General features: G+C 41.0%; 1 protein-coding gene across 1 annotated transcript; it reads left to right on the top strand.

Annotated features, from left to right (window-relative positions):
• The first annotated feature begins 10,234 nt into the window (after nucleotides 1-10,234).
• CLDN1 (claudin 1) lies at nucleotides 10,235-25,964 on the top strand. Its single transcript, XM_010959248.3, has 4 exons — nucleotides 10,235-10,595; nucleotides 19,061-19,225; nucleotides 21,482-21,566; nucleotides 23,303-25,964. Exons 1-4 carry the CDS (start codon nucleotides 10,373-10,375, stop codon nucleotides 23,463-23,465), a joined length of 636 nt encoding a protein of 211 aa, XP_010957550.1. The 5' UTR covers nucleotides 10,235-10,372; the 3' UTR covers nucleotides 23,466-25,964.
• Nucleotides 25,965-26,297: the final 333 nt, after the last annotated feature.

Below are 26,297 nucleotides of genomic sequence, written 5' to 3' on the forward strand. Positions count from 1 at the left end.
AGACCTTAGTGTCTGGTGCATATAACATCTAGTAATATCTTATTTTCCTTATAATTAACTACTATTTAATTAAATTATTTCATTACATGTAATTAGAATTTTCATTAAATTATCTTTAATATATTTACGTTGCCTCTCTTCAAGGAAAATTACTGTACTTTATAAAACACTTACTCACCAAGGTAGGTAGAACAAAAGTCCCTCCCAAAGATGTCTGTGCCTTCATGCCCCAAATCTGGGAACACGTCACATTACATGGCAAAGGCAGAATCACGGCTGCAGATGGAATTAAGTTTGCTAATCAACTGACCTTGAGTTGTGGAGATTATTTTGGATTATCCTGATGAGACCAATGTTATCATAAAATCCTTATAAGTACAAGAGGGAGGTTAAAAATTAAAAAAAGAGAGAGAGAAGAGAGTTAGCAATGAGAAAAGTACTTAGCCAAAGTTGCTGACTTTGAAGATGGAGGGAGAGAGCCAAAAGCCAAGGACGTGTCTGAATGCAGCCAAGAATGCAGATGGCGTCTAGAATCTGGGAAGAAAAGGAATGAAGCCTTCAGAAAGGTAGGAAGCCCTGAGAGCAACTTAATTTGAGCCCAGTGAGACCCATTTCAGTCCTCTGAACTACAGAGCTGCAGGATAATAAAGGTATTGTTTTAAGTCATTAAATTAGTGGTAATTTGTTACCAGACCTCTAAGCCCCAAATATACTCATTTTAGAGGGATATAAAAAAATTAATGTAGAACTTGTGCATTTGGCCAAATCAATGGTAGGACTGCAACCAGAACGCACCAGCACAGTGCCAAACAATAGAAGAGTCTAAGATGATGGAACGTCCCACAGCTGTATTGTCCAGAGGGTCGCCATTCACTACACTGAGCTCTTGAAATGTGGCAAGTACACCAGAGAAACTGAAGTTTTCATTTTATTTAAAATTTAAATAGCCACCTGTGGCTGGTGGCTAAAAAACTGGCCAGCACAGTTAGTGTCTGGATTATGATTAAACGCTTCTCCCTTATCCTGCCAAGGGACTGAAAGACAGTTCTCACAGAATAATAATGTAACAAGTCAGAAACAAGTCTTTGCCTGCTGTAAGTACTGGAGCTGCTGTGTTTAGTAAATTATATACTCAGTAAATATTTAATGAAGCTCGTGGGAATGTGGTGGCCGCTGCCATGACTATCAGGAGGAAGAGGAAGACAGTTACTGGGAGGAAGATAACAACTTTCTGCAGCCAAATTCCAGCAGGCTTGGCCTCTGCTGCAGTAAGGCCAGAGGTTTCAAACCAACAAACTGCTCACATTCGGTGGCCCTGACCCCACACGCATCTGATATTACAGGGCAGAGTAACAGAAAATCAGTTTCAAATTCGTTCGTAACTGTAGGACTTTTGCAATGTCGTGTTCTTTGTCCTCTTTGAATTTCTCCTGTTTACTCACTGATCCTGGTTCCACCTGGTTTAACCTCTACCTTGTGCAACTTTCATAGAATAACTTTGTCTTTTCTAAGGTTTTCTCAAGTGGGGCAAAAAAAAAAAAAAAAGGGTTGGGAGAGAGGACCTAAACAGTGGCAAGTTTTATTCTGAGACTTTTAGTTTTTAATTGGAAGGTAAAAAGTGCATACACATACGTGTCTTTGGAAAAGTAATTTCATTTAGTCTTGATTATTTTTCAGTGGGTTATGGAATTTTAGTTATGAATTTATCCTTCATTTTATGACATAATGAAGCGTCTTCTCCTGTTGCAAAATTTTCTCACCTCTACCCAACTCTCCATTCTCACTGTTAAGCACTGGCTCAGATCCTGATTGTCTTCCTATAGTACCAGTTATAATAAGAGATAAGACTTACCGAGCAGTTAATATGTGCCAGCCCCTTCTCTAATAACCCTCTCCTTACCACACCACTCAGTGATGATGGTGACACTGGTATCCTTATTTTGCAGATGCAGAAATGAGCATCCAAAGGATAATAACTAACTAGCCTATGTTACCCAGCTAGCAACTGGCAAAGGAAACACAGCAAATCTGGAAGGAGAACCCCTGCTCTTAGCCATTTTTTGCCACATTGACTTCAACAACTTCACAGGACACTGCCAGTGAGCATCAGTCTGAAGGCAAATCATAATTAGTATCTTAGTATTATAAAAATAGTGTAGTCAATCTAATAATTTAACAGGTAGTTAGCTTATACCTTAGAGTAAACATTTGGCAATGAGATAATATTTTTCCAGCAGACTAGAGGTAATTCAAATTTCTGTTTCTAAAAGTCTCAGGCAGAGGACCTAGAATAGTGAGCATACATTCAGACTCAATGAATGTCAGGTACTGTATTCTTGAATTGGGACATATTTATGGCCAGTGCACCTGGGATGGCACATAACACATAGTCTCACATCCTGCCGTGTATATGATTAAAGCGGGAGGGCAGGGAGTTGAAGTCTCTGGCTTACAGTATTTCAATATTCCCTTAATACTATTCCTATAGTCCCTGAATTTGACAGCTAACTGCTCTCCAACATACCAGTGAGCTAACCTCTTCATAATTCTTCCCATTTTTCTCTCAGTTTGGACCCTCCAGTCCTGGCCTCCAGCATTTGCCCAGATCACAGTCACATTCTTCTAACTGGAATGCACTGTGGTACCCTATCCACAATTCATCTCCACCATCCATTCTTCACTCTTCAGAGTAATGTTGTTAAAAACATGATCAAACAAACCTGACTCGGTCTTGCTCCTCCTTAAAACCTTTTTCATGTCTTTCTATTGCCCTCAAGAAAAAAAAAATCCAAATTCCCAGGTAGAGCTAATCATTCATAGCTACATATTAATTGGAAGAAAAAACCTTTAATACCCACTCTTCTTCACCAGTCCTCCCTTTCTCAAATCTTATTATTTCTCCATAATAAGCAGAGTTGCAATTTATAGTTCACAATCATGGATAATACAACTGTCCTCAAAAATCTCTTAGGAAAGAGCCACAGTAAATACTGACATACTGTGTGAATCCACAAGGCCCAGCTTCATCTCCTTCTTTGAAATGGTTAAACAGAGAGAGGGAATCAGAGTCCTGTTTCCCATCACGTGCTCTCCTTCAGGGACACAAGTAATGTCTCTGTCCTGTGTTGATGGACAAAACTACCCAGCATTTTCAAAGATTTGATCACTCTTGGCTCAGCATAAATACTTTAAATCACATAAAGGCATACAAGATTCATCTCCACTCGTCACTGGCAGGTGCACTCTTCTCTGTCTCCAGTGCTGCTGCCTTTGACATTGGTCAGACCCTCTCACCAGCCCATTTCTATGCTAGTTCCACAGCCTTTCATTAACTGACTTCTATCTCTGCCTCCTGCAACCCAGGAAAATCTTTCTAAAACACACAAATCTGCTCAAGTTCTTGCCTAAAATTCTGGGACCACTTCTTGTTGCTTAGGGCACGATAAAGCACACGCTCCTTAGCAGAGCAAGCAAGTTCTGTCAATTCATCTACTCACTACACACACTTCCTATGTGCACATTAGCACCAAGAATCTACAGCATCCAGAGAAGTAACATAAGAGGATGAAGCAAGAATAGCAGACACTGTGGAGAAATGGGAAACCAGAGAGCCCATGGAGAGCCACACAGTATGGCCATCTCTTTTTGATCTGACTCTAGACTTTTTAGAAGGACTCATTCAATTTTTTAAAGTTAAGGCTAATTTAATTTTTGGATAATTACTGGGCAAAATGCATGTTTAAGCCAAATTTGAGAGGCAGCACACCAGTTTGTAACTCTGCTCTGCGTTTCAGTATAAATTCTTTCCTTTGCCTAAAATGTTCTCTCCCTTATGTAGCTGGGAATTTAGTTCAGATATTGAGTTCAACATGATGGAATGACAGCCTGCCTACCACCCTCTAATCTGTGGCCATGGAATGCTCACTCAGTACAGCTGACAGTGATCACATACTGTCCAAGTTCTGGACTCAGCATTCCACAGACACAATCTTAGTTTTGTTTCCTTCTCACAACACTGTGAGTTGGATATATTCATTTTACGGATGGGGAAGGAGAGGCACAGAATGGTTAACTAACTTGGTTAGCATCATGTCTAATGCAGGGAGAAAGCAGTCTCATAACCCCAATTTGGTCTCATCCCAAAGACCAACATATTAACAACTATGATCTTTATCACATTGCCACTTCTTTTTGTTTTGATTTCACCACCACCACCATCACCACAAAAACCAGGATCTCCTCGAGAGTCAAAACTGACTTTACTCACCATTGTGTCACAGTGTCTCAGACCCCTTCTCATGAAGATTAGAGATTCTTCCTCCATCAGTGCACCCATCTGCTCGCTCAGCCATTTAATTACCCAGCACTCACTGAGCACCCAGTATTCACTCTGACGTAACTGATCTGGGAACTTGTGGGCTCAGGCTGTGGATGTCCCTGTATGGGTGGTTTGGAGAGTCACCACGGAGGCAGAAGGCAAGCACATGCTCCAGGCTCGTAGAGGCCACTGCATAAGCTCTCTGCCACAGGAGCCAGATCTATTGCCCTTTACCAGCTGTGTCATTTGGGGAAAACTACTTATCTGGGCCCCAGTTTCCTCATCTGCTGTGACTGACCCCTAACTCACTGGCTTTTCTGAGTACTGAGTTCACACAAATAAAGCTCTTAGGATCTAAATGATCAGTAAGTCTTAGTTAGCGTGATGATTAATTTTACGTCTCCACATGGCTAGGCTACAGTGGCCAATTGTTTGGTCAAGCACCAGTCTAGATGTTGCTGTTAAGGTATTCCTTGGATGTGATTAACGGTTAAATCACAAACTTTGAAAAGCAGATTGCATGCCATAATGTGGGTGGGCCTTACCCAATCATTTGAACGCCTTAAGAACAAAGATCGAAGTTTCAGGGGACCAAAAAAAAAAAAAAGGAATTCACCTGAAGACTGCAAGATTTTGGACTCAAGATTGCAATATCAACTTTTACCTCAGTCTCCAGTCTGCTGGCCTGCACTACAAATTTTGGACTTGGCAGTTTTCACAATTTCATTAGCCAATCATTTAAAATAAATCTCTTTCTCTCTCTCTCTCTCTCTCTCTCTCTCTCTCTATATATATATATATATATAAATATATATATATATTCAAATATATATATATATATATTCAAACTCTCCCCAAATAAAATAAATCAAAGTGGTACAGTCTAATTTTAAGTAGCAGTGTAGCTTTTTGTGGGAAATAACAATGGTGCTTTCTCATAGCTAAATTTGTTAATGGGCCAAATTCTGCCCCTAACATTTTTGAAATTATCCCTCTACAGCCTGACCTTTGGTATTTGTTTTATAATGTAAAGGATTTTTTAAAGTATTAAAAATGTTTATTTATATATACACAAAATTAATAATATATAATATAATTATTTATATATATACTATATATATAAAATATATAAATATAATTAACTTGCCTAACATCATTCTAATGCAGAGATCGATCGATCTATCTATCTATCTATCTATCTATCTATCTATCTATCTATCTATCTACCTATCTCTCCTATTGGTTCTGTTTCTCTGGAGAACCCTGCCTAATACACTCAGTGTTACATTAAGGAAATTAAAAGTAAAATATCATAATCTGACCTTGATTCATGATGATCAAGTTCGTGGGGTGTTTCTAGCATCTCTAATATTTAAAATGAAACCTGTCCCCACACAGGACAAAAGCAAAGGGATTAAAGTAAGTGAACAGTCCTTTACCAACTTGCTTCAAAGTAAATCTTTATGATTCAAAGAGCAGATTTTATGGCAAAATTCCATCTTTTTTTTTTTTCTTCTTCCTTTTTTCTGAAAAGATAGATCTGTTAGGCAGGGAGCTGAGGGGAGGGCCTAAGGGGGAAATTTATGTCCACATAAGACAGAGACTTAATACAAGCCTTGAACTAAGGATTTTCCCACCTAACCCTCTGAAGAGCCATGTGATTGCAGTCGTTTGGTACCACATCTCCATCCTCTGTCTGCTCTTGGTTCACCCCTTCTCAGAAAGAGCCCTTCAGCCTTTAGCCCCAGCCAAGGACGCTACACAGGGCTCGAGAGCAAAACTCTCCAGGGCTGGGAGGTGGAGCCTAGAAATCTCATCTGAAGCTCGCATCCCTTTCATTGCTGCCTTTTCGATTTCTGAACCCAAAATTATATCTGCCTACTAGATACCCCGTCACTGTGCTTCAACTAGGACTCTAAGTGGGATTCTAAAAGAATCAAGGCAAGACAAACAGTCTTTCTGAACAAATGTGAGAATCATTTGTAAATGGCAAGGTTAGCAAATTAAATATATCTGTTCTGCTTTAAATAATAATAACCACCATTTCATGTACTTACTGTACACTAATTACGTTCTAAGTAGTGCACACATGTTAACTTGCTTAATCATCACAACACGATGAAGTAAGCGTTTACTTTTTCATCTGAAAGAGGGAAACTCTCAAGTTCAAATATGTTGTATACATTTTCCAGAGTTACTCTGCTAGTGAGTGACAAAATCAAGATTCAAAAGGTTCGTGCTTTTAACCACTTGCACCTCGTGACTTTCTCAAAACCTCCAGAGAGCTTCAAGGGACTACTGTAAGCAGCAGTTATGACAGGCAAGCACCAATGGCTTTTTAGTGACTTTCATGACCTAATACCAGAATTCGTGTCCCGTTTTGCCATTTGCACTCCGATCCCTCTCTCAAGCCCTCAGTAATGACACAGCTGATTGTTCACTTAGAGGTGTGTTCGTCCATTCTGCTTTGACAACCCGAGAAGCCCTGGAGAGTCAACATTAACATGCACCGTCACTCAGTGCAACATTTACCTCCGCCAGCCCTCCGTCCTCTCATCATTCACCGTTTCTGAGAATTTGCCACGCTGCCCCTTGGGACGCCGTTTCTTTGTCTATACTCTCTTCTACTGCTCTTATTCTCACCTTTGCTTTCATCTCTCTGTGGATCTCTTGTACTAATTCCTGGTTCTCAGGATCGTGGCTGAGCCCAAGCATCAGTCACATAGGAGGGAGCCAGCAGGCTGCTTGCTCTTTTCACCCGTACTTGCTTCCTCGGCAGCAACACCGCCCCTGCATGACTCTGCAGCCCCCAGGAGATTGAGACGGGACACGAAGGAGCGGGAGGGCAGTCACAGTGCGGAACATCTCCCTGGAGGGAGAAACACATGAATAGGGTGCCTAATTCCCAAAAGCCAAAGATTCTCAGAAGATTTGGTTCACAAGCGCACTCCCGTAGGACAGCGCTTAAAGGCACGCGCTCCGGGGTCAAAGTGGATAGCCTGGAATCCCAGCGCTGCTGTTTACCAAATTCGATCCTGGGTAGGTGATCTGACATCTGTGTCTCTGTCGCCTTCACCCAGGAGATGGTGCATGTAAACCTCAGGGCTCAGCACCTGGCGATGACAGCACGTCCCCACCAGCGTCAGTTATCACTACTCAGCATCACAAAGCGTTACACTAGGGTGACCTTTTAGACGTCGACCCCTCACTTTCATTGATAGGGAAGCTGAGAGAGAGAAAGGAAGAGATCTGGCTGAGTTACACAGCTAATGTTCCTCCTCACCAGGCCAGGACATGTGATGCACTATCATGGCCTTTCTAGAAACTTCTTGTTGCCTCTCTTACTTATGCTTCATATACTAAAGGCCAGTGTCTGTAAGTTGTTTTTCCTTTTGAGCTGATGGATTTCTGCTAAGCCATTATCTCACCTCTCTGCCCTGAGAGAAGGACAGAAAACCAGACAGGATTTGGGATGTCAGAGATCACCGCGGCGTAAACAGCATGTACAGAGGCGCTGTGGGTGGTGAGGTAATCAACCTCATACAGACCTGGAAGGGAAAAAACAAAAACACGGGGCCAGACTCACCACAGAGTTCATCCCTCTAACTCCCTGAGTTAATAGATTGATAAAAACAGGTCGTAATGTAGCTTAAAAGGGCCTGTGCCCAAAAGTATTCACTGAACTCAAATCTTGTCTTCATTAAACCAATCTGAACAACCAAGAAACATCTAAAAATATTTATAATTCGGAACTGACTGGAACAAAAAAGATAAGACCTGTTTGCCTCACATGGTAGTGGTCTAGTCCCACAGCAGATTCTGGGTGCCTCCTCTGAGCTCAACAGTCCTGGGGTGTAAATAAATCAGATGTGATTTATTTACACACCCACAGCTCTTCATCTTCATGTGTGGACGGAGATGTATCCAGAGCCACAGAACATCCATCTGGACTTAGAAAGGATTACTAACTGCGGGTCCAGACTCTGAGGACTCATCCTGGGTGTGGTCCTGACCTCCAGAGCTGCCTGAGACCCTCCTGGGGGAGGCTTCCAGATAAGGGATGGCACCCCCTTGTTTTAACCTTGCTTACACCAAAGTAAATCTCATCAATCAGTTCATGTATGACCCTCTTCATCGCTCATCTCCAAATCTCCATGCAGACCTATCCTTTGGATTTAAACCTTCAAAAGGTATCTGGAGATAGCCAGGCGGAAGAGTGGGTGGTCGGGTTTGGGGGGGGAGGTTGTTTTTTTGCTTCTTTGTAACTTTATTCAGGGCAGTTTTAAGTTCACAGGAAAACTGAACAGAAGGTACAGAGACTCCCTTACACCCTCTGCCCCATCAGGTGCAGGGCCTCCTCCTTTACCAACATCCCTTTAATGGTAGAGTTCTTTCACTCCACTCACTCACACCCTGAACTTTTTTTCTTTTCTTTTCTTTTCTTTTCTTTTCTTTTCTTTTCTTTTCTTTTCTTTTCTTTTCTTTTCTTTTCTTCTTTTCTTTTACTGTTCTCTCCTTGTTACAAACTGGCAGCTGCCATAGTAAACATTGGAGCATATCTTGGTTTTTCCTTAGCATGTTCACTTCTGCCTCTGAGGTGGTTCTTTTTTACTAAAACCATAGAAGCCTCTCCTCCCACCACACTCACACCACACACACAAAGCAGTTGGGAAAACATTTTAATTATTCCAAACCGCAATCCCTAAGGTAAATTTCTGAGTAACTACAAAGAAGGAAGCTCTAGAGACGCATAGAGGGAAACTAAAAAGTGAACTAGACCAAAACCTGGCCAAAGCCAGACACTGCAAAAACAGCCAGAAACTGGACTTCCTAAATCTGGCCCAGGCTCTTTTCTACTTGGTGGGGGGGTGGGGAGGAGCGGTGCTTTTTAGATGTTGTCACATTTGATGAATAGCATCTAATAATTCATTTGTAACACACTTTTAGGGGTGTGTGGGGCCCACTGGCCAGGTCTCTCTGAGAATGAATCACTGCTTTAAGACAAACTGCTGTGGGGAAGAGTCTGGGATGTGTGTGTGTGTGTCTGTGTGTGTGTGTGTAGGGGTGGGTGTAGGGGTGGGTGAGGGTAGGCTGCATTTTCATAAGGATGATAATAGATTAAAAGACATAGATTTCAGTCAAGCTGAGATGTAGTAGGAAGCAAAGTAGACTGAGAACCAAATACTGGACATGCTACTAACCTGCTGTGTGATCTTACGAAAATCGTGTTTACTCTCTGGGTCTCAGTTCCCTTAATCTATAAAGTGTAAAGATTTTTTACAGCCCTGGCAAAAATATATGATTCTACCAGAGACCCTGAAGGGAAGAAGGGGACAGAGGGAGGAAAAAGGAGAAACGGGGCGGGAAACCGGGAGGGAAGTATGTGTGAGGGAGGGAAGAAGAGTGGACAGAGGTAGGAAATACCTTTTAATCAGATGGTGAAAAAAAGTTGAAAATGAAACCGTGCGTTTCTTGAGGGCTCGAGTTTTCATCTTTAGGCATTTTTAGTGTTTAGCCTTACACAGTAATTTGGGGATCAATGTAGACTGAATGAAGGAAAGCCTGGGAAGGTTCACGGAGGAAAGAGCGAAGGGAGGAGAGAGAGGAAGCGAGCACAATGGTACTCTGCAGACCTGATCCTCCCCCAGCTGTTCCCCCGCCGCGGGCGGGACCTTCCCGCCGCGGCGCGTGGACCGGAGCGGGCTCCCGCGCTCGCTCTCGCTTCCCGGGGAGCCGCCCTGAGGCCGCCAGGGGGCGCTGCTCTGAGGCAGCCGGGCCGTGCCCGGCGAGGGGGTGGAGCTGCTTTAAATCGCCGCGCCCTTCGGGTCCGCATCTCAGTCCTGGCCCGGGAGCAGCTAAAGCTTCTCGACTCTCGACTCTGGTGCCGACCCGGACCCGGACCCAGAGTTTCTCCAGCGGCGGCGCAGGGAGCAGGGCTCCGCGAGATAACTTCCTCGGCGCCGCTCCGCTATCCCCGGGAGTCCTCCGTGCGCACCTGCCAACTCCGCCCTGTGCACCTGCCGCCCCTGAGCCTGCGCGGGCGCCAAGCGAACCATGGCCAACGCGGGGCTGCAGCTGCTGGGCTTCATCCTGGCCTTCCTGGGCTGGATCGGCGCCATCGTCAGCACGGCGCTGCCCCAGTGGAAGATTTACTCCTACGCCAGCGACAACATCGTAACAGCCCAGGCCATCTACGAGGGACTGTGGATGTCCTGCGTGTCGCAGAGCACCGGGCAGATCCAGTGCAAAGTCTTCGACTCCTTGCTGAATCTACACAGTAAGTGCATTCCCCACTCCCACGGCTGTGACCCAGGGACCCCAACCCCTCAGTGGCTTCACTTTGGGACTAGTGGCTAACAGCCAATTCGTTGTGTGATGACATGGCTGTAAACCTTACGTGGATCAAGTCTATTGATCGTGTGCTCTGTCCCGAGGAAGCGGAGGGGACCGTGGTTTGGGGAAAGGGCAGCCCAGTCCTAAGGTTTTCTCGAGCTCCCTGGGTGACGCTCGGCTCCTCGGTGTGTGGTTTCATCTGACATGTCCATGGGGATGGGGTGACAAGTGAGCAAGTGAAGGCCAAACTTGAACTTGAGCTCTTAGGCCTCCCTTGGACAGTCTAAGATTCTGTGTCAATTGTAGTGTTGGGATGAGATTATGCTATGCCTTGGAAAGTCCGGAGCTTGGTAGCTTGTCAAGTTTGTAAAATTAAATAGATAATCCCAAAGTTACTAGATACGTTTTTTACTCTGTCTTTACTATCAGTTTTCATAGGGAAAATTCACCTTCCTACATGGAATTTCCCAACCTAGTGTCTTCAACTCACACTTGAGTCTGAATCTTTTGATTCTCTTGAATTTTAAGATCCAGTAAGTGTGGGGGAGGCCCCTATACATCTCCTTTTGTGACTCCTTGAAGAAGCCTCTTAAGATTCCCCAGAAGAGTTTAGCTTTAAAGCCAGGGGTTTTCAGAGGAGACAGACTGTGTAGTGCTATTTTAGAAAGTGAAGATTGGTGGCAGGTAAAAAAAGGATGACAAGAAAGAAAAGTTCTAGATGACCTCCCTTCATAATATGAAGGGGTGAGTGAAAGCACTGGAGACAAATGCCTCAGCTGATGAGTGCAGAGGTCAGGAGAGAGAGGGCAGGTCTTCTCAAGTCTCTTTCTTCTGGAAAGGAGTTTCTGTGCGGCAGGTGCTAGCTTACCTCTGTCACGTTGGAAAGGATTATATAGAAAGAAATAGTCCTAAGGATGGATGGGGGGGAGAAGGATGACAGGATGGCATTTTTTCCTTTTATTATTTTTTTTTAAATAAAAGCTTTTGAGTGTCTTGTCAAAAACTCATTAAATTCCCACTTACTTGAGTAATAACAATTCGTGGCTAGAGTATCTTCTTTGAGCTATTACGTTAGTTGTCCTGAACCTTGTGTCTGTCATGCTCTTGAACTAACTTGAAGAAAAGCTTCCTAGGGAGGAAGGTATAGCTCAGTGGTAGAGTGCCTGCCTAACATGTGCAAAGTCCTGGGTTCAATCCCCAGTACCTCCACCAATAACCAAAAAAAAAAGGAAAAAAAAAATAAAATAAAATACTTATAAATAAACCTAATTACCTCCCCACTTCAACAACAACAAAAAACTTCCTTAGTCTTCACCTAGATGAACAAGCCGCCCAGCAGCCCCTTTATGTGCTGACGGCGAGCAGTGTTGTCACCCCTCAGGTTTACTTCACTTGCTTTGTCTGTTTCCTGCATGTGGTTTTGTCAAAAGCCACACACTTTAGTTATTAAATCTGTTGCAATCTGTTGAACCCTCTTGAGTATCTGTGGAATTTGGTTAGTCAATGTACACATGGTGGTTTTTAGCGTTGTCATTTCAGCTTTTCGAAGTTCCCATGTTAGGATTCCTTGATGCCAAATATAAGGAGTATATTAGGCATTCTCCTTTATATAATCATTGAATCCCCCTGTGGAAAGATAAATAGATGTAAAAATTATGTCAGGTGTTTGGGGTGTCATATTGAGGGACTGGCAGATGGAAATGGTTCTAAGGGCAATTCCAGAGAGGTCTCTGATTTCTCTGAGCTAAATAGTTCATCTTCAACATGTTTAAATAGGTGTCCTTTTGACTTCCTTAAATGACCAGATGAAATCAGACTGATCCATGTTGTAAATACTCAGACAGGTCATCCCTACTCATGATGTGTTAAATGTTTTATTTTCACTTAATTTTAGTTAATATAGCTCTTACAGTTTTTAAAGCTGTGGTGGAATAACTAAATAGTACCTCCCTTTTCCCCCCGTACACATTTTGGAAATTTATTCTTAATGAATTTTTTTAACTCCAAATCAAATTCTTCTTTTCTTTTTGGCTAAAGCCAGGGTTCATCCAAGGTGGGGCTGAGGCTCTCCTCTCAAAACTGATTCCCAAAAGAGGGAGCCTTGACTCACATGTACCCTCCCCAACCTGCCAGTGACTCACTAGATGCCTTTGGATGGAGCCCAGAGAACCTACCTGTCTCCCTTTCTCCACCTGGACAGCTGTGCTCATGCCCACATGATGCAGAGACCCAGAGAGGTGAATCATTGGTTGGTTTTGGTTTAGTTCTGTGACATCTAGAGGTGAATAGGATTAGCTGTACATATAAGTACTGTTCCTTGTAAAAGGCTGCATTCTACAAAGTACTTTTAGGTGAATAGCTTAGTTAGAAATTTCTTGAAATTGTGTCTTGTTCTCTTTGCCAGTGGAGCCCACTTGACAACTTAGGGCCGAGCTTCCAAGATTTGTCAAGGTTGTAGCACTAGCCGTGTTAAAAGCCCTTGTTCCCCTGCTCTAACTAATGTCAGCTAAAAAAAAGGCACATGACGGGCGTCTAAAGGGATGCAGTGTACTGACACCAATATAAACTTCTCTTAGGTGGTTCTTGCAGAGCAGTTTTTGAAAATACAAGGGAGGAACTGCCTGGGGAAACTGTCTATTGTGGTTTTACTACGGCCGAGACAATAAAGACACTTCTATCCAAGTATGTGATGTTTATTGACATTGATGACTCCTGCAGCTGCTGGTTGGAATATCCAAAAAAGAGTGCCAGACTGAGTTGCAGTAGACTTTTCTTGATTAAACTGTACGTCTTGCCTTGTTTTGATCCAGTTCTCAAACTTTTGGCAAGCTAGTGCCTATTTTATGTGCTTAGTTAATTGCTTCTTCTGGCTTGACTTTAATGGCTAGAGCTGTCCAAACATTGGGTTGCATGGTGGGAGGTGTACAAGCAGAGAAATAAGTAAGCATTCTGAAGGAATGTTGTAGGGAAAATCCAAGCCCCAGACAAATGGGAGGTTAAGCCAGAGTCTCTCTAAGTCTCATCTAACCTTAGGATTCTGTAATTTGTTTGTAAGCTCCTCTAGCCTGTTCAACTCGCTTTGCATGAATCCACATGTGTGTAGGTGTGCTTTAATGAGTACTGGTTGTCAGTGAAGTTTCCCAGCACTCTCACCATGATGTCAGCTCACTCAAAGAGACAAAAATCACTGACTTGTACAGTCTTTGAAGCATAGGCAGAGAGGAGGGCACCCACTTACACTTCCCTGTTAAACCAAGGGTGTTCAAGGGGCCACTGGTGTTCAGAACTGTTTTAAGCATTAGTTCTGACTCTGGGAATGATGAAAGTCAAAACCCAAACTCAGGCTTGAGATCAGAAGTTCTCAGTTCTTACTCTGGTTTTGCACTAACTAGCCATGTGTGTCATGGTGAGCCACTCAGTCTCTCTGGGCTGTAGTTTCCCCACTTACAAAATAGAGCAGAGTGGGAGGACTGGGGAGGTGAATCCATGATTCATTCATCCATTCAACAAGCATGAGCCAGGCCCTATCCTTGCTTCTCGGGATGCAGCTCAGATGATTGATAAGGTGCCAAGGTTGATTCCTTCCAGTGCAAACATTCTTTGTTATAACTCCAGTGATGGAAGGAAAACAGGCAAGTGGCATAGTTTAGGTTTCCTTGATGGGAGTGATGAGTAAGTAGCATAGAAGGAACAAAGAAGAATACATTTAATCATGAGACAGTTCCTCTAAGAAACAAAAGACGAGAGCAAGACTGCTCGGTACATCCAGAAAAGTGCTAAGTCCTGCCTCATCCCCGACACTTCAGTTACCGACTCCGCTGGTGTCCTGAGGTCACACCCAGTGGCCACCAGTTCATGCATCCATAAAATGGAAATACTAACAATGAGGACTCTTGAGAAGCTTTGAACTTGAGTAAAAGTGAAATATTTAATAAGTGAAAAAGCTGAGAGTATAGTTCTGACACTCTGTGATGAGCTCATTTAAATGCAGAGGAGAAAAAGAGGGTTTTTGCTCTAGTCATGCAGTGGGTAGTCCATTTATTTGCCTAATACTTACTAAGCAACTACTGATGCAAAGAGGGACTATGTGAAGATGCAGATATAATTAAAATCGACCTTGATTGTGATACAGAGCCCAGAAGGTAATGATGGAGTAGTGTGGCTAGTAAATGGCTTGAACAATGTCAGGTATTTAAAGGCGATTCTGCTGCTTGTATAGTAAGACTTCAGAAAAAAAAAAAAAAAAAAAAACTTCAGAAAAAACAATCCACTGACTTGTCTATGCTTGTCTTTCTACACTTATGTTGATTACCCTCACTGGAGTAGGTCAGTAACTTCTAACTCATTTCTTGTCTTATAAGTAGAGATCTTTGTAAGAATGTTTTCAAATTGTACTTTCAAGTTGCAAGTGGCAAGAACTCCTTAGGGAGTCTTTAATCTCAAGATTATCATTCTAGCTAAGTATAATTAAAAGACTGCCTTCTCGCTGTACTGCTGAGTAATGATGAGAAACAGTAGTGTAACTTTCTGAATGTTTGCTAACCATGTTCTCCACGGACAATTTTAGTCAGTGGTAATAATATTGTAGAAGTATCTGCAAATTAATGGGCCAGAAAGGAGCATATTTGCTTCTAGGATTTGATCCAATCAGACCAGCTCAGAGTTAACAGCTGAAGGCTATATCTCTCTGGTCTAAAATATTTTGTAGTTTTCAAACATTTCTCAATTTATCTGCCCTGACAATTACTGTTCTACCTGGAAAATTTTATCTTATAAAATTAGATGCATAATTTAAGATTTTAGAAAAAAATGAAAAAACAGATTGGGTTCAACTAAAAGTCTGAACTTTATTTCTCCCCAGGTGAATTTCTAGCTTTTAATGATCTAAACTAAGTCTGGTTTTAGGTAGCAAATTTTTATTATTCTTAGGCTTCCTAGGCAGGTGTTTCTCAGTATTATTTCAAAGATTAAGCTTAACACAAGAGAGTATTTTTACCTATCGTATTAGTAGAATTTTTTAAAGGAAAAAACCTGCTCGAATTTAAATTCATGGAACACAGATCAAATAATCCAGGAAGCTTGCCAGGCACGGTTCTTAGTGCTGTGGCTGGAAACATGAACAAGTACTTGGCCCACGTCATCAAGGAGCTCACAATTACATATTCTAGATCTCTGACTTCGAAGGCTTCCATAAGACCTTAATGTGAAGGATTCATCTGGTTCCAGCTTAAGACTGTGCAATTTACATTCTATCCACACATTAAATTCTCGTTACTGTAACACAACACTTGCTTACTTGCAGTTGCAATCCACTGTTACATATATGCCCAACTAGTGAGTTTTCATACCGTTAGGATTCTCAGCCTGGTTTTTTTTTTTTTTTTTGTATTTTTACATTTTCCCTCCACATATCACTATAGTTAAGAATTCACCCAAATAGTTCCAGTGATGCAAGATGAGACTTTGTGTTTGATCCCCATCTAGTATTGTAAACTTGTAAGACATTTCCTAAGCCAATGGATGCCAGGATATAAATGAAAAAATATTGCTTTGCAGAAGAGAATTATTGCTTTATCAGATTTTTAAAAATGAAACATGATCCTCTTGCTCTATATAGTTTGTATAATTCCTAAGTATAGGGGTTTTCCCCCCATTTGCCCCATTATTTTGTGTGTACTATGCAAATGATACATTATCCCATAAAGAAAGAAAACATACTATAGTTTGTAGCCAACAGATCAAATTATCTGTTCCCTCCTCCTTAGAAACTTTGTAGAAATCGTGGGAAGAGTAAAATGGGTATGGCATGGAACTCAATGTGTTTCCTTTGAGCACTGGAAGGGGAACACACTTAGAGATGGGGACTGTCGGGGTGAGCTCACTCCAGGCGAGTGCAGGTGGAGCCCTAGAGGGGTGGATCCGCGTGTGCTCCCTGCCCGCGTGGTTTTACACACGGCTGACTCAGGAGGTTGAGGCCAGCAGACTCCTTGCGATCGGAGTGCTCAGACCTGCTGGGCTGGTGGCCTGCTGTTCTTACGTGAAGTACAGATCAGAAAGATTATTATTGAAGCTGAGTCTGGTTTGGGGCCCTCCAACTCCAACAAAGTGGAAAACTTGGAGGTCAACAGAGAAAGCAACAAAAAGTGATGAATAAAGGGTTGGAAAAGTGAGCTTTATGGGTAAACAAAGCAGAAGGTGGTTGAGAGATGTAAGAGGCTATACATATTTAAAGGGCTGTCATAGGAAGACAGCATAAAAATCCTCTCTCCCCTTCTTTAAGAGTCTCCAATGACTTCTGATTACGTTTAGAATAAATTCCAAACCCCTACCCCCAGCTTGCAAGGCCCTACATGATAGATGCCTTCTGCCTACCTTGCTAAACCCACCTCTTCTTACTTTCCACATCCTATCGTCCTCTAGTAGAGTGATTAGTGACCCCAGTTTGTCCGGGATTGAGGGCCTTCTCAGGAGGCAGGACTCATAGTTTTAATACTGAGAGAGTCCCAGGCAAACGGACAAGTGATCACCCTTACCTCCAGTCACATGGATTATCTTTGTTACCTTCAGCGTCTCCTCTTCCAGTGTTCCTTTGCCTGAAATGCTTTCCTTCTGAGTGGAACTTAGGACCAATCTGCAACCTGCATTATGTCTAAGAGCTAAATTATTTTGTTTTTCATTTTCCTTCTAAGTAATGATTGTCTTTGCAAAAACTGCTAGTAAATCAGAACGCAGGAGGCACCACAGCAACGGAGACCGTGGGGCTTTCCTCTGGATGTCCCAGTGTGGTTTATGATTCCAAGGAAGAAGTTTCACAATAATCTTATTTGCAGCTGTAATATCTGGTAACCCCATGGTCCATGACACCGTGTTTTGATTCAGGAGTTCTTGTACCACCCTGGGATCTTACGATGAGTGTATGGGTAGGTGCCCATTTGCCCACGCACATTTATGGGAAAGTGGATCTGTAAGGGGAGCAGGGGAGTGTCTGTGGTTTGCCTTTTAATTAAATCAAGTAAAAATTTATTGTGGCTTTCAAAATATCTCTCAAATTACTGTAAAAGAAGCCTTGGATACTTCTCAGAAAGTGTTATCACAGATTGTCTGGCAATGGAAAGGGTGGAAATATTAACAAATTCAAATTGAATGATGTTCTAAAAATCTTTAGTGTTAGTTATGATTTGTAACCTAAGTTTTCAACCTTAGAAAACACTGAAGCTGAGCCTAGGTCTAAATTAGATAGTGAGACATAGAAGCTCCATCTTATCCACCCCTTTTGAAAACCATCAGGAAGTCAATTGTTCAAACTTCCTGGTTAGAGATATCATCATTCACACTTTACATAGTAAAAGCATGGCCCCAAAGAATAATAAGTAGCTTGCCCAAGATAGCATGTTTGCTTGCAGTGTAAATAATATTTATACATGCAAAAATGCTTGTCACGTGTTAGCACTGTCAATGAAATAATGATCTTCATTTGAAGGGGGAAATAAATCTGGACATCATCAAACTCATCCAACTATTATTTCTCATTTTTCTTTGAAAGTCTGTGCCTTTATGCCACAGGGATGGTATCAGGTTTTCACTTTTTTAAGAACTTTACTGGCATAGGCTCTCAATCTGACCCTATTTATTTAATCATGACTTAGTACACCAATGACAACAGCAGGGAATTTGAAAATTAGTGGAATCCTGAGAAATACTACATTGAATTATTTTCTGCTGTTTTACAACATGACAGTTTGAATAGTTTTAAATCTGGTGATCTCTCTGAACATAAATCTACTATGTTCCAAAATAACGTCTTAAACGGTATTCTGTTTTGTTCTAAGGAAATAGTACGCACATCCCCCAACCCACACTCGTCACTGGAGATACAAGTGTTCCTTATCCAGCCATGATAATGTATCAGAAATTCATTTCTTGTCTTCCGTTTTCACCCACCCAGGTTCTCTGCAGCTTGATGACTGGAGTATAAAGCTATTGACTATTACCAAGATATATTGTAAACTGTTTTAATTATAAATGTTTTAACATTGAAGATGGCACACATGATTGTTATTTCAAATTTAAAATACTCCATTGTTAAGGATTAAAAATGTATTAGTTCAGCTAAACCTACTCAACTAGATCAGTGATCATTTAGTCAGAGGATTTTAAACTGAATGTTGAAAACACAAAGTGCTAGAGCTGCAAGGATTCTTACTCATCATTCAGGCGTTTGTTTCTCTGGAGAAGAAACTATGTTGATTACCTGCAAAAAAAAAAAAAAGATCACTAGGACTGGGATCTCTTGATTCCTAGTTACTTTGTCTCTCTTCCATACAACACTGAAATATGCTTGGTCCTCTACAACTCTTCTCTTGTTGGTCTAGACATGATTTTTACACATTCTAAAATGTTTTCTGCCAGGTACTTTGCAAGCAACCCGCGCCTTGATGGTGATTGGCATCCTGCTGGGACTGATAGCCATTTGTGTGGCCACTGTTGGCATGAAGTGTATGAAGTGCCTGGAAGATGATGAGGTGCAGAAGATGCGGATGGCTGTCATTGGGGGCGTGATATTTCTTATTTCAGGTAAGAGCAGTCCTGTCCCCTATTGGACTTATTAAACTCTCTCTGGAATGGTTTAAGATCTAGTTTTTGGTTTCCTTAGATTACACTGGATTTGTTGCACTTGGATCGATTTAATTCAATTCCTTTAAAATCTGAAGACATAAAACCATAAGTCCAGTTGACTTTTACACGAAAATTTGAGATTGCTGCCCATAATGGACAGGTCTATTCCCTGAAGTTTCAGGTACCAACTGGTTTGTTAGAACCGGTTTCTCCAGGCAAAGAGTGAGATTTGTTACCTAGCACACACTAAGGAGCAATTCTATATAATGTAGAGAATTTCCATAGTGTCCCTGCAGACACCGTGTGGAAAAGATGGGGGATACTGAGAGAGAACATGAAGAATGTGTCAGCCATGCAGGTGTGTGGAGAATGGACGGGGCTGGGGTTATTGGAGGAAGATGAGGACATCATTCCACGTGGGCAGGTCTGTTTCCAGAACAAACATGCTGCCACCTATCCATCATTGGAGAGAAATGCCAATTGGAGTGGAGGTGGAGCGTTGGAATCCTAAGAAATGAAAGTAAATGAGTTCGGAAAGAAAATAATACAACAAGGTCTTGAGAAAAACCTTGATAAAAGAATGAGGTTGTCTCTTCCATAGAAAATCATTATGTATTTATTGTTTTATTCACATGTTGATTAAAGAGTTAAGATCTGTGACCTTCGAGAAAATGAGAGCCGGAGGAAGACATCGAGCCTTTGTTTGTAAAGCCTTACAATGAGGTTTACATTAAATAAGACAGTGTGGGTGTAAAATTGTGTGTGTATAAAGCAGTAGGCTATATTACTATGTATTAGCTATAGCATATGTGTCATATACTATAAGTAGTGGCCTATCATTTTGAAATAGACTATTATATATACTATATAAAGTATATATAGTAGTCTATTATTTTTGAAAATGACACCAATGATATAATCTACCACTAGAAAATTCTACCACTAGAATTAGACTTTCTTTTCTCATTTTATTTTTAACAAGAGACCTTAGGAGGGGTCCTGCACCCAGCATGTATGTGGATCTCATCAGTAATGTAGGAGTACGTGTGGGTTTGCTAAAGTCTTGGTTAGTTTAACATGACCGGGCTTTTAGTTTATTCAAATTGCTCCTATCAGGAAAAGCATGGATAGCATTTTATTCCCAACAGTTTGATTTTACATCAAAGGCTATGAATAAAAGTTACTGTGTAGACCCTTTCTTTTGCTTGTCTCTTGTAAGTCTCACCCATCACTCCCACTTCAGTTTCTGGGACTTCCTAGGGAGGGAGGGTTACAAGTTCCAGAGCATTCTCAAGATCTATTTGAGCAGCCAAAAGCAGGAGTGTTTTCTCCCGAGTATTTAGAGGCAATTAGATTGCACCACTTTTCTGTGGGAGGAAGGGGGAAGGAGGGGTAGCATAGAAACTTTTAATCTGTCTAAATTGATGAATTTTTAGAATTACTATAAAAAGAATTATTTAGTTTCTTTGGATAAGAAAAATTGAGGTGTTGTATGCTTCTTATAAGTGATAGACTGGATTACTTTGACTATACAGTTTCTCTATTACTGAAATATGAAAGGCAGGAGAAATTGGGAGTGTACTGTCTGTGTCGATCTGATGTGGTCAGCGAATCTCAAGGCAACCCCTAGCACGTCTGGCCAGTGGGCCGTAGGAATTTAGGCGATCTGGCCCACTCTGAGATAGGTCCTGCTCCTTCCTGCTACCTTGGAATCTTTACTTTGATTTGATCCTTCAGAAGTGTAAATTTTGAGTCTTGGCCAAGAAGAATGTAGAAGAGTTTTCATCTTCCCTTTTCTATGGGACTGGCTATACTAATAAGGACTTCGACTTTATCCAAAGTAGTCAAGTGCACTAACGTATAGCGCTGTATTTGAGAGAGATCTTAAATGACATGAACCTGCTGAACTGTTCCCCAAAAAGTGTTACTTATGCCGATGACCTTGAACTATAAGTGAATAAAATGACATGAAGAGTATAAGCTATGCCTAACTCCAACCTAATATTTTGTCTGTCTTAAGAGAATATTTAGGATAAATCATGCCTGAACCACTAGTCTCCCTAAAGTCGTCTGAATTAAAATGGACTAAATTAAAAATGTCAGGACTATTGATGAGAGTTAATTCTAGTAAAATACTTATACATGTAATGAGCCGTATATTTATGCTCCACATTCCATGGTGATTAACAGTCTTTTGTTTTGAATTTCTGTTAGGTCTGGCCGTTTTAGTCGCCACAGCGTGGTATGGCAATAGAATTGTTCAGGAATTCTATGACCCCATGACCCCGGTCAATGCCAGGTAATGCTGTTCACGCGTATAGTTTGCTCTCTGAGAAGATACCCTTGTTATGTTCTGCATAGTCTGGGTCGTGCTATAGCTTCCAGATTTGCCATCCAGAATTTTATTCAATTTTCTGTCAAATTTGAAATAATTTGAATGGCCTGTAACTCAGTTAAACTAAGTTTGATACTTGGTCTAACAGCCTATATTAATGACAAAATGAACTTCAAGGTAGAAAAGTTCCAAGATGTGTGCTTTTCAAATGTATGCCAAAATGTATGTTTTTCCATATTTAAAAAATATTATTAATAAAGATACCAATATATTTGAAATTTCATTTTGAAGTGTATTCTGATACTTATAATACTTAATTGTGACTATTTGTAACTGAACGCAGCTTATGATTGATCGAAAAAATAGTATCTTCTGTAGAGGTTAATAAATAACACTTCATTTCTAACAGTTTATTAATCTTATTTATGGAAAACAATCTATTTATGAAAATGATAAGTTACCACTTTGAAATTCTGTGTTTCATCTCAACCATAAAATTAACTTTACAAAAGTCTTCCTTCTTAATACTGCAAGTTGTGGAAGTTAAAGAGCTGACTCTGGGCTCTCACTTAATGACACTGTTTGATCAGAACAAGGCTCCTTGTCTCATTGTATTCACATCTTTAGAGGCTAATAACTACATTTAGGATCAGGATGTTAGGCTGTAATTATTGTTTGTTAAGTGCTAAGATGAATGGATGAAAACTCTAGTGGTTGGAGAGAGAAGGTGTGTTTCTCTTTGTGATGATCACCCACGCATAGGAGGACACGTACCGCGATGATTGTGTTAGAACCCATCCCATAAGATTTACCACATAGGGGCAGAAACTGCTGGAGGTCAATAGGCTAAAATTTTACCAGTAATGGATATGAAAGTACAGTACAAATTGCTAGGCGCTGTACACTTGTTTGCATTGTCTCACATGATCCCCAAAGCAGTTCCGTGACACGGATGGGATCATCCTGCTTTACGAGAAGCAGTAACTGAGGCTGAGAGGTGGAGTTCCCAGCCCACTGTTGCAGCACTTGAGAATTTGCTTTAAGATTCAAACCCAGGCCTTTTCACTCCAGATCCAGCCCTTCTCTATTCTTACTGTCCACCATCAATCGCAGGTCTTCTCCCCAGAAGTATGGCTTCATACATCCGCCTGGGTCAACTTAATCTAGAACAATCTGTGGGCTGCTGAGAAGTCTTCTGCACAAAACCACAAATTTCAGATTTCAGTGTTTATAGGTACCTGGGATTAACTACCCCAAACGTTAACAGTCTCCACCACACCGTAGCAGTTTCTTTAAAAAGTACGGCTGCTGCTTGGTGATAGCACGCCTTGTTAAGTGTCAGCCTAGGATCCAAGGACCAAGCCTGACTTCTGAAACACGTGAACATGCTTTACAAGTCTCCTACACGTGGGAGAGTCTTTCATTTTAGTTGTGTAATAGTTGTGAAATTAACCTGCTATTGCATGCCGTGTTGCCTGATCTACTATTGCAAATTGTCAACGACGGCATTGTCAACATTCTTGAGTGTGTGTGTGTGTTCAAAAACCTTAAAGTACTTCATAAAACTTAAAGAGATAATGAGGAGTTATTTGCAGTGGGAAAATGTAGTAAGTATGATACTGATTTCTTTCCTTAATTATGTTAGAAACACTTCCAGTGATTCATTGATTAAACAGGTGTGCATGATCTTTTCTTTCTAGGTATGAATTTGGACATGCTCTCTTCACTGGCTGGGCTGCTGCTTCTCTCACCCTCCTGGGAGGCGCCCTGCTTTGCTGCTCGTGTCCCCGGAAAACAACATCTTACCCAACGCCACGGCCCTACCCGAAACCTGCGCCTTCCAGTGGGAAAGACTATGTGTGACACAGAAGCAAGCGGAGACAACTCTGTGGGGGAAAAAACAGGAAATGGACATGGAAATATTGTCACTGACATTAAGAGCTTAGACTTTTGGCTCTTGTAGTCTGAACTGTGGTGTTACTAAAAAACCGTATTTTTTTTTAATACCCATTACTAAAAATGGCTTATTCTTATTTTAGCTCCTTTCCTCAATACAGGAGGGAAGCCTTTTCCATTTGTATCACTGCTTCCCATTGAGTAATCATCTCAGTTGTGGGAGGAGGGCGCTCCTTAAATATATATAGATATGTACATATACATGTTTTTCTATAAAAAAATTAGATGGTGAAAAATCTTATTTTCCTTATGTGGGTACCAGCATACTTAAAATATATCTAAAAAATAAAAATATATTTAATTCTATATTGATTAAATAGGTAGTTTATATGATATTTTCCTCTTCTTTGTTTATGTACACATAGATAATAAGTCAAATATCATTTACCGTCCTTCACCAGCTTTTAGTGTCTTTCACAGAAGACCTGACCTACTTTACCAAGTATGAATTATTTCAATTCTTCATATGTGCCCTTTTCATATACTTACATATACTTTTTTACTATGATCTTATAGTATTTGCTTTGTCATTGGTCATTCTTCATGCCTTTATTTTTTGTGAGGTTGGGCTTAACTCTTGAATCTGACAACACATTTTATATGCCTATAATTTAATTCTTAAAGTCTATAAGAATCTCTTACAAATCAGAGCATTGGGAGCAAATCATTCTGTGCGACTAGACGGTATATTCCTGTTGACCTTCCCACACGCTCCCTGTACTCTGACCTAGAACATGCCTGTTTGCTTTGAAAATATTTGTCTCATTGAGGAGCTGTGTGCTGCTTTCCCAGGTGTTGTAACACCATTTCATTGATTGAATTTTTTTGAGCCTACTTTTTCCCAGTTGTATATCCTCCCAAACTACCTTTTTCTTCCCCTCCTTCCTCAACTGTACTGCTTTCTCATACACTTTACCTCTTCTCAGAGACGGGTAGCCTGCTTGTCTGCATGGAGTGTTGGACTATCTGCAGTGACAATCTGATGACAGATATTCCCTCTGTTTCTGTAAGGGAGTCATTTACTCTTTCTCCTCTTTTCCCATCTGTCAAATTGAAATAATGATACTTAACCAGCTGGTAAAGTGGTGTAAGTATTAATTAGCTGATATTATGCTCATTCTTTGAACATGAAATATGCCTAAGTACTATTTGTATTTGCTAAATTGGCTGTTAAGAAGTCATTGAACCAGACCTACACGCAAGCTTTCACGTTGTTCAGCACCTTCTTTTCTCCACAGGTCCATGTCCTTCCTCTCAGCTGTGGCCACCATGTTGTTGGTGCTCTGTCCCATTTTAACAATTGCTCTTAGTTTTCTGGTCTGTGGAAAATGCTCCTTCACTTGAACAAGATGATGTAATGGAAAGGGTGTTGACTTCAGTGTCTGGAGACCTAATTTAAGTCTTGGTGCTATCAATTACTCTGTGAGTTTGGGCAAGGCACTTGGTTGCCCTAGATTTATTGCTTCATTTATAAAAAGAGGATTGTATTCCTGACCTGCCTACCTCACAGGGCTGTTGTGGGGATCCCAGGAGATGGGATGTATGTGAATGTGGTTTTGTAAGATGAGAGGTATTGGACTAGGGGAAAGAATTAAGGAATTCAAGTGCATGGGTTTGGGATTACTTTTCAAATGACTGAAAAGAGAGAAATTTTAAGACATGGATTTCTTGCCTTAACCATCCTTTCCAGTGATGAGACACTAAAGTGGAATTCAGCTTTTAAGTGAAAAGGATTCTAAGAAAGTGTTAGTTTTCTTCAGTCAGAATGGCCTGATGCTTTTTGTGGGTAAGCTTTTCTCCTATTAGGAATGCAGACTTGACCTAGGACAATTTTGCAGATGTGATGGATAAAACAGAAGTGTCAATGTTGGCAAACTGAAGAATGGAAGATTTTTTTGAATTATAATGACTTACAAGGGTAAACAAGGTGGATATCTCTCAAGTGATGTCACTGGAGGTGTTGCTATCAGCTGGCAGCTAGCACTGCTAGAAAAGGGAGTTGGGGAATGTAATTCATAGTGAAACCACATGGGGAAATTATCCAAAGGACTGCATCATAGAATCTGAACCTCATAAATTTCAGTGTATCTTCCAAAAGTCTGTGCTCCTAGAATGTATAGTTCAAAGAACCTCTGCTACATGCATAGAGCCTAATGATGGGTAGATATAAATACATGGGGTTACTAGTTGCTAAACTCTAAAAAGAAATCTATAGTCCGAAGTGGCCAACAGGATTATTACACCAGAATTTATCTAATTTTGATATTTTTGTACTCTGCTACATACCTGGAAACAGACAAATAGATACTTGGGGGTTTTGTAATGGGAATTTGTATAAAGCATTACTCTTTTTTCAATAAATTGTTTTTTTTAAATATAAAATAAATCCTTGGTTTTTAAAAATTATTTATTTAACGATTGCCATGATTGGAAAAGAAGTTGGCTTGGGACAGCATCTGACTCACTGTGCGTCCCTGGGAAAGAGCTGTGGTGCCTCTGGGCCATCTGTCAGCTATTTGAGTGACTCCACCCACCGGGATGCCCTATTTCTCTCACACTGTGCTTCTTCTTCATCAAGGGAGGTGATAGAAGAGAATTTCAGGAGAAGTTACTTAATTTTCCTCACCCATAGAAAGGGGACATGCTATGGTAAATAATTAAGTGAAAAAACAGCCAACTGTAAAGTACTGTGAAAACTTAAGGTGGTTGTGTTCCTCACAGGTTGGAAGAGAGGAAGAT

Source organism: Camelus bactrianus, chromosome 1 (genome assembly GCF_048773025.1).
Source record: "Camelus bactrianus isolate YW-2024 breed Bactrian camel chromosome 1, ASM4877302v1, whole genome shotgun sequence".
Lineage (NCBI taxonomy): Eukaryota > Metazoa > Chordata > Mammalia > Artiodactyla > Camelidae > Camelus > Camelus bactrianus.

Excerpts from the sequence above, each read along its gene's own strand:
- CLDN1 (XM_010959248.3), top strand. The coding sequence starts at position 10,373 with ATGGCCAACGCGGGGCTGCAGCTGCTGGGCTTCATCCTGGCCTTCCTG. Across the intron at positions 19,226-21,481 it reads CGTGATATTTCTTATTTCAG|GTCTGGCCGTTTTAGTCGCC; the intron begins GTAAGAGCAGTC and ends AATTTCTGTTAG. Across the intron at positions 21,567-23,302 it reads ATGACCCCGGTCAATGCCAG|GTATGAATTTGGACATGCTC; the intron begins GTAATGCTGTTC and ends TTTTCTTTCTAG.